Genomic DNA, 9,652 nt, shown 5'->3' on the forward strand with positions numbered 1-9,652 from the left:
AATCGGTTATTGTCCCTGCGTTTTTCAATTTACCACCATGACCGAAAATTAATGTTTCACTGATGTAATGCATCACTATAATCATGTGATTTATTTTCAGTCATCATCGTGTGCTTAATCATTCCTTAAAGCATAGACTCTAACGCTGTTGTTCTTAGTGTAATTGATCTTATTGTGTGGAAGTTTTGATGTAGGTAAAGGAATGGTTAAGAATAAATCTCAATTGATTGTTCGAAATTTAAAATATAATAACTCCGAGGTGACGCATATTAACTGTTCTTAGTTCGATGTCAAAGAACGATTTTTCCTATACATTAAAAAGGATTCTGGCCTCCGTGGTAGAGTTGACCGGCCTTGGCATTGTGTTCATTCGGTGTTGTTCGCGCCCGTCATCCAACAAGAAGACACTTTTCTCGTTTCGGCCGCTGTTTGTAGCATTTCCAGGAAGGTAATGGTGCTGTAGGTAGACTAATACACATAAATGAGACACTCAATTACATCAAACTAATGTATTCGTTGCAAATCTACATTATTTGCAGCCAACCTGCAATACATCTCTGGTACAGCGTCGCTTCTCTCTTCCCAGACTCCTCACTCTCTCACTTTCAGTAGGCACTAGTGTCCAGAGAATAACATGGCGGCCATCTTGGCTCCAAAACACAAGGTACGGAACATACCGCCCACCTTGAAATGATTAATTTCAACAATTTACTAAATACACAATATAGAACACATTTTTGATGAACAAATGTAAATTGAATGCAATTTTCCCAAAATTTCCTACTGAAAATGACAACACAAAATTAAAAAGAAATTGAACAAACTAATGATTGCCTTTTATGCATAAATTTGAAAGTTTAAGTTCTTTCTTATTGGTGTTCAACTTCACTCACTGGTAAAAGGGACAGCTTCACTGCTGGCCTCTTGTAGGTTCCTTCACTGGTTCTCACTGTTGCTGCTCTAACCAATCCATCTTCACCTGGATGAACGTTGATTACTCTGCCAAGTTTCCACTGTTGAGGTGCAAGTTGATCATCTCTGACCACAACCAAGTCATCGACCTGTAGATTCCGTTGCTCCCTTCTCCACTTAGGACGTTGTTGTAACTGAGAAAGGTAGTCCCTACACCATCTGCGCCAGAAATGCTGTGTCAGCCTTTGCACGAGCTGCCACTTCGACAGTCTGTTCAATTTTATTGTAGCAAAGTCCCTATCTGGAGTAGCTATCAATGCATCTCCTATTAAGAAATGGCCTGGAGTAAGTGCTTGCATGTCATTGGGATCACTGGATAGAGCAGTTGACGGTCTGGAATTCAAACATGCTTCTATTTGTGTTAATACCGTATACAATTCCTCAAAGGTAAGTAGGGCATTCCCCGCAACTCTTTTGAGGTGGTATTTAACTGATTTAACACCACTCTCCCACAAACCTCCTGCATGAGGATTACGAGGAACATTAAAATGCCACTGGATGCCTAAGCTGCTTAGAGCACTTGAAATAGTTTCATTGTGCTTTGGTTGTTTTGCCAATCTCATGAATTCCTTTAACTCTCTATTTGCGCCAACAAACGTTGTTCCACATCACTGTAAATATTACTGGGTTTTCCACGACGAGATACAAATCTCCGAAGTGCAGCCAAAAACGTCTCTGTAGTACCACTGCTCACTATTTCTAAATGAACTGCTTTCGTTGCGAAACAAACAAATAAGGTAATATAACCCTTATACTGCTTACGAGAGCGTCCAACAATTTCCTTCAACAGTATGGGCCCTGCATAATCCACACCACAGTTTAAAAATGGACGAGAAGGATTGATCCTAAATTCTGGTAAGCTACCCATTAATTGTTCCCCAGCTTGTGTACAAAAGCGATGACAAGTTACACATTTCTTCACAATGTTACGCACTGTATCTCGCTCTCTCAGTATCCAGAATGTTCGTTGCAATGAGGACAACACTAACTGAGGACCAGCATGAAGATTAAGTAAATGTTCATTTTTAATTAATAAGTGAGTCAATTTGTGCTTTGCAGGTAGCAACATTGGATGTTTATGGTCCACTGTTATTCTTGCTTTGTGTAGCCTCCCTCCAACACGAATGACACCTGCCTCATCAACAAAGGGAGCCAAACACAATAACTTGCTTTTTGTTGGCAGAGGAATTTTAGCTTGTAAACAATGTAATTCTGCTGAGCATTCACTTTTCTGAGCTTGTTTTACAAGAGAGGTCGTTGCTGTCACAAGCTCTTTAGTTGTCAATGCTCCTTGCCTTCTCTGATTCACTGACTGGAGAGTATTGAATACAAATCGTTGGATCCATGCCATTATTCTCTGCATTTTAGAAAAGCTTGAATATCTACTGATCAGATCCTCTTCTACTGTACTGTACAGAACTGTAATGGCAATCTTCTTCTCTTCTTTTGTAACTTCTTCCAAAATTTCGTTGCTTGTCTCATGATGATCAAACATTGCCAATGAAGTTGCTTGTAAGAACTCTGGTCCCGCCCACCATAACTCACACTGAGCTAAGGCTGAAGCACTTATACCTCTTGTAGCAAGATCTGTAGGATTTGATTTTCCCAGGATGTGAGATCATTGTTCACGACGAAGACTCTCCTGCACTTCTGCCACTCGATTTGCTACAAATGTTTTCCACCTGCTTGGTGTTGAGGATAACCAAGCAAGCACAATGGTAGAATCAGTCCACACACATGCATCTTCCAATTTGTAGGATAGTGCATTGGAGATTACTACGAGCAATCGTGTCAATAAAACTGCCGCTGATAGTTCTAGCCTTGGTAGAGACATTTGCTTGATTGGAGCCACCTTAGTCTTTGCTCCTACCAACCTCACTTCAATATGACCATCGACATAAACAAGCGAAGGTACACTACCGCACAGTATGCTTGTTGTGATGCATCACAGAAACCCACTAATTGACAAGCTATAGCATTTGCAGATACAATAGCACGTTTGATTTGTAATTGTTGCAGTACAGGAAGTTCACTACAAAAATGTAGCCACAGTTCGCATGTTTCCACGGATAATGCCTCATCCCAGACCAACTTTTCTTTCCACAATTCTTGAATGAGTATTTTTGCTTGTATGACTGTTGGGGATAAGAAACCAAGAGGATCAAACAATTTTGCAATGTCAGATAACAATAGTCTTTTCGTCAATGTGTGACGTTTTGGTGGTAAAGTCACAAGAAAAGTGAAGTGGTCAGAACCAGGATGCCACCTTAGACCTAACGTTTTCACAAGTTCACTGCAATGGATATCTAAAGCCACATTACCTTCTCTCAACTCTACAGGTACTGCTGTCAATACTTGTGGCTCACTAGAGGACCATTTACGTAACTCAAAATTACCCTTTGCTAGTAACTGTATCAATTGTGACTGCAATTCGATAGCTTCTTCCACATTGCTGGCACCAGATACCAAATCGTCAACATAAAAATCATTTAATAACACTGGGGCTGCTAATGGAAATGCATTCATTTCATCAATAGCTAATTGCTGAAGACACTTTGTTGCAAGATAAGGTGCACTGGAAGTCCCATACGTCACCGTGAGTAGCCTATAGTCCCTTATCAATTCTTTAGGATTGTCGCGTCACACTATTCGCTGAAAGTCTGTATCTGATGGATGGATCAATATTTGTCTATACATTTTGGAAATGTCTGCACACAAAGGAATTTGATGCTTCCTGAACCTGAGTAACAATGGAAAGATGCAATTTTGACCCAACTTGCAGCTTATCGTTGAGACTAATCCCTGTTGAAGTCACTGAACTGGCATCAAAAACTACACGAAGAGGTGTACTGGTGGAATTTGGATTGATTACAGCATGATGCAGTTTACATTTTTCACAGGTATCATCCGACACTGCATGATACACACCCTTGAACTGGGAGCTATTGTGAGTCGACTGCTTCAATCTCTGAGCACTGAGATTTGAAGCTGATAATGCCCGAGAACGCTGATCCAGAAAGTCACTCAACTCCTGAAACGTAGGCAACTCGGTTGTCTTTAATGAAAGTTCCCATTGTTGTCTAGTATCACTGTCCATTTTTTCTGTCACATGAAATACTAGGATAGGAACCCAATGTTCTATGGGAATGTCCATCACTTTCAACACGCGAACACACTCGGTAGTTGTGTCTAGCAGGCTACGTAAGGCTGCTGCGGATTCACGTTGCACTTTGGGTTGCGCGACTAAACGCTTGATTGTGTCCATAACAATTTCCCGTTTGTTTTGATAACGCGAATTTAGAATGTTCCACGCCTCTGCATAGTTATCATCAGTCACCGACATGGACTGGATAAGCAATGCAGGTTGCCCCTTTAACGAAGCTTTCAAATACTGTAGCTTTTGGGCACTGGATAACTGCTTGTTTTTGTCCACCGACGCGATAAACAAATCACGGAAAGAAAGCCATTCTTGTAATTGTCCCGTGAAGACAGGCAACGTGAGCTTCGGGAGACGCACTTCACTTGTTCGTGCTTCTGCTTGAATACAACCGATTTCACAGTCATAACTCTCAAAAGTTGCATCATCACACGCACTAGCCAGGTCTAATAATAACTGTTTACAATCGTCCGTTAATTGTTTGGCTTTGTTTACCGATAACGCGATTGTCACATTGTCCAGTAAACCCGCGTTCACTTTATTCTCAAGGCGAGTAACTTCTCGCTTGAGAACAGTCTTTGATGCCAGTAGTGTGTTTGGTAATAGGATGAGGACAAAAATCATACAAATGAAGAGCTCATATGATTAAACAGATTGATTCGGCTATACTTAAAACAATGTCAAGGTGTCTATATGAATCAATCGGCCAAGTGTGGACACAGTTGAATCTAAAGAATATTGAGCCCTAGTGTACAAATGAAGAATCACACAGTGTACAAATGAAGAGCTCATATGATTAAACAGATTGATTCGGCTATACTTAAAACAATGTCAAGATGTCTATATGAATCAATCGGCCAAGTGTGGACACAGTTGAATCTAAAGAATCTTGAGCCCTAGTGTACAAATGAAGAAGCCTCAACAGACAGATTTGGCCATGTGTGCAAAAGCTGAATCTGTGAGATTGTTGTTTGTGAGCCTGCTAAAGATATAGTCTTCTTGATATTGTTATGGCTACACTTAAAACTAAGCCAAAAATGCTCATAAGAGCTTTTGCTTACACAGTAGTATAATGTAATATATGCTTAAATACTTGTTACCTGGAATATGCTCAATATTTTAATTGGACACCAGCCTCAACTTGCATATCTAATACTAAGACAATGTAATATGCAGAGGCCTTCTAGAATTGCTCTGTGACTCTCTCATTTCTTACATCATAAACATATCATTTTTCACCTATAAGAATAACACTACATATAGTGTCATCAGGGAGTGTATCATGGAATTCACAGATAATTTTAATGTTTGCCCTGTCATTAACCACAACTTGTTTCCTTTTTGAGGTGTTGATTACAAACATGGGTCTCTGTGCTTTGAATTCATCTGGTGTGTAATACATGTCAGTATTGCCAGTAGTGACCCTTTTGTATGCTGTAAATGCTTCATATAATTTGAGGAAATCATCCTTGGACATGTTTAAATTATAATTTTCTCTAGGGAACACCTCATTTCTGCCCTTTTTAAGATATATGTTCTTGATGTTGCAGTTATCAAAGTTACTTGAATTTTTTTCTTGATTATTGTGTCTTCCAGTCTCAAACAGTACCACCACAAAATCTGTCATGTCATATTGTATACTGGAGAATGAATTTGTAGCATCAAACTCATAATAGCTACCAGTGGCAGGCTTCTGCACACATTGATATGTATAAAATTGTAAAGGCACCTGTGGATTTTTTTAGAATATCTGCTTTGTATTTAAGAGCATAACTGGCTTCATATTCAACAACTGGAATTCTTAGCTCCATAGTCTGAATAAGGCACTTCCCTTCATCAGGTAGGGTATTAAGCAGAGCTTCCCCTGTAGAGTTTAATGTACTGTACCTCATCAAAGCATTATTATCATTGGCAGCTCTTCTAAATGTGATTCTTAAACCACCCTTCCACATAATATCTTTGTAATCTGAGAAGAATCCTGGCAACAGGCGCATAGGAAACAATACTGTGTGGCTTTTAGATATAATTTTATCACCAGCCTCAAATCCACCTATTTTGTAGTAAGAAGCCTCGGTTTTGGATAATTTTAGTGTGGCCAAAGCTGTAGATGTAATACCGGGGTAATCTACTCTGTTTATAACAACACCATGTTTTCTGATCTCAATTTCAGAGAACAGATGTGGCACAAAATTGTCTACCAATCTTATATTTGCATTTGCCGGATAATCTGTACCATCGAGCTTTACAACATCAAATTTGATGTATAGATCTGCTCTGTGGGGGTGTATAAAGCCATCCCCTACATCAAGATCAACCTCAATCTCTGTGTTGGGTTGATTTAAATTTGCAAATGTCCTCCTCTTTGGGGGGAATGATTGTAGCTCATAACTCTCAATATTTTCCATTTTTTTGTATGTATTTTTATTTAAATATTAATCTCTATGATTGCAGTTGTTGTGGCTCCAGCAAAATCAACTAATTCTTCTTTTTCATTAGTGACTATCAACTCAATGTAATCTATTCTATTATGGCACACAGGAAAATATAATGTTGGTGATGGAGTGTAGATGATGGGCTCCATAAATTCAGAGTTAGGTTTGAATGTTGCAATGATGCCAGTTTGTTTGTGAGTGCCTATGCCATTTGATTTGGTGATCATACCCTCGGCCACATTACAGTGAATATTTAGAGTTTCTATGGCTAAGAATTTAGGTATATTAATAGCAGTGTGTTTGATGGCTGGTTCAAGTTTTGTGTTGTTCTCAAATCCTAACAGCTCTCCTATAGTGCCCAGATCCACTGTTTCTGTAGCAGTCACAATCTCTACTCTGTGAGTGACAGAATTTTGAGTTAACACTATACCTCTAGGTAACTGAGAATTTAGAGTAGACAGATTATATTGCCCTGGAGTGATAACAATTTTTTGATCACCAACTGCAATTGTGTTGTTGTGGTGTGTAATATTAGGGATTAAGTACATGCCATAAAATGCTCTGAGAGCTATTGTTTTGGGATACACTATATCATCATGTAATCTAAGTTTCAATATTGAATTTTGGCTGGTGAGATGGAATACCCCCATGATGTTTTAAATACCGCAGGGCCTTTTGAAAATTTTCAATTGATGGTTTATTTATTTGAGACAGATATCTAAGAACAGATAAACACAAATGTCCACAATTAACATCTTTGAAGTTTTGAACACGGGCATTATTGTAATAAAGATTAGCTGATTTTAGATATTTTACTAAATTTTCAGGTGGAATACCTCCAAATGAATCAAACACAAATGCCTCATCTTTTAAATATTTAAGATAACAGATCCAGTGAGTGCCCTGATTTTTGTACTTATCCAAATTAACTATGCCACACTCTTTGTTGAGTGGTTGTTCTGGTAAAGAATGAGACATGTACACACCTCTAAATTTTTTTATGCCCAGTGGCTTGATTAAAGCTTCAATATCTTGGTTTGTAAGCGGCTCTTGTTTTTTAAACTTATTCATGGCTCTCTTAAACACCTTTGCCTTGTTTTTCCATGGCCAGATTATGGCGCTTCAATTCATCTAATTCTGCCTTATTTTTTTTGGCATCTATTACTGTTTTTGCTATAGCAGCTGATCCCCCAGCCAAGCTCCCAACTGCTCCCAAAGTTGCTAAGATGGCCGGGATAGTAAATATGAAACCACCCACATGTGATTTTTTTTTAGATTGCTGTAATTTTTTTAATTGAGGGGTACTAAGTAATAATTTCATACCATGGCCCTTGGCAAGACAAGAATTTTTTTCTTGCGCTGCTTTTTGGTTAAAAGACTATCAATAGTTTTAAGAGATTTAAGGCCTGCATAAGGTATCTGATACATAACACCCTTGGCCTTCATCCTAGGTTTATTATATACATATTCTGGGTTTACATAGCTTAATTAAGTGGCTTAAATTTATTTAATCTATCACAACCCCCACCCCAGTTTTTGTTTGGTGTTCATAGCTATGGTGGTCCCCAATGCTGCTATTCTCTCACTTAAAGAAGCATCTTTGCTTACAAATCTACCAAATGCAGCCTCTTCTAATTTCTTGTCTGGAACATGTCGCCTCTCAAGATCAGAATGTGTGTTGTATGCTATGTCATGGTCTCTACAAGCAGCATCTAGAGGATTAACACCAGGATCACCTCTGTTTAGCCTATGATCTAGTTTGGTGCCTGGACCACAATACTGATAGCCTGGAATGTGTAGTTCAAATGGCAGCTTGTTTATGATGTCATTAACCAGCCCCCGACCCTCAGAGATATTCCAAAATTTAGGTGGTAGAGTATTAATAATTTTTATAAGATATCCAATCCCCTTAGTGTCATTCACTATAAAATTAGACAATTTGGTGCTTATCATGTCCATAATTCCAACCTTTTCATTGTAAATATTGTGGTTGCCAGCATTTTCCTCCCCAGCTATCACCAGCAACCTATCTACAAGTTTCCTGACATCATCAACCCACACAAATTCTTTAGGCAGGGTGTTGTATTGTTTGATTCCACTACCTGTCTTGATCTGTGACCATATGGGCTTGATTAAGTTGTATTTTGCTCCACTGCTAGACTTGACTCTTTTTTGTGTGGGATCATTGTTCTGGTATAGAGCATCTGATTTTATTAATATTTCCTTGTAGTGCTCATAATCTTGATCTGTATAGCTGCCAGGTCTGTTCCTAGTCATCAGTTCCCACAATCCAGGTGTGCCAGGGTACTTAACAAAACCACCTCTTTCTCCAAGATGAGATTCTGAATATACAATTAGATCATCTCCCATAAATGTTACTCTGAAATTGCCAATTCTATGTATGATGCTACCATCACGCTCTGTGTCAGCATATAAGCCAAAGACCTCATCTTTGTTGTCTTTAGTTGTGCTTAAATATTTTTGAGCAAGAAGACCCAATTCAATAGGATCCTGAGTAGCTTCAATTCTTCGAGGAGCAACAGGACTAGGTGTATGAATACTAGAAAGTGGGGTGATTGGATAATCTAATATGTTCCTAGCAGCTACAGGTACAAGCTCTGTGATCAAATTTTGATTTTGCTCTGTAACAGTTTTGATATTTTTACCTAATTCACTAATAGCATTAATAATAGGCTGTTCTGTTCGCTTGTGTTGTTCATAGATTCCTCGGTTCTCTGATTTCCATCCCTTAAATCTTTTTACAAGATAATCTCTTAATTTAAGATCATCAATAATTGGCCTTTTCATGGTTATTTATATATGTTTCAATGTCTAGAAAATTGTTAATTTTATTTCTGTATTTTCCACTATTGGGTCTCCTTGTCATATCATTTGTGACAAACCCATAGCTGTCCTGATTCCAGCACCTACTGCAAAACTTGGGAAAATCATTGTAGCTCAAGTCCCCACCTACATATTCTTCATGTATGTGTTTGAGGTTGGTAATGATCTTGATGAAACACACATATAAAATTGCTGTTGTCTCGGATCAGCTGCTTCGGAATTTTCGAAAAAGTCTGTGCCAGGTAGA

General features: G+C 38.6%; 1 protein-coding gene across 1 annotated transcript; it reads right to left on the reverse strand.

Moving 5' to 3' along the window:
• Window positions 1–869: 869 nt before the first annotated feature.
• Window positions 870–1,535, reverse strand: LOC145994107 (uncharacterized). Its single transcript, XM_083130195.1, has one exon. The coding sequence runs from the start codon at window positions 1,533–1,535 to the stop codon at window positions 870–872; it is 666 nt and encodes a 221-aa protein (XP_082986321.1).
• Window positions 1,536–9,652: the final 8,117 nt, after the last annotated feature.

Source organism: Lepisma saccharinum, chromosome 10 (genome assembly GCF_977018435.1).
Source record: "Lepisma saccharinum chromosome 10, izLepSacc3.1, whole genome shotgun sequence".
NCBI lineage: Eukaryota > Metazoa > Arthropoda > Insecta > Zygentoma > Lepismatidae > Lepisma > Lepisma saccharinum.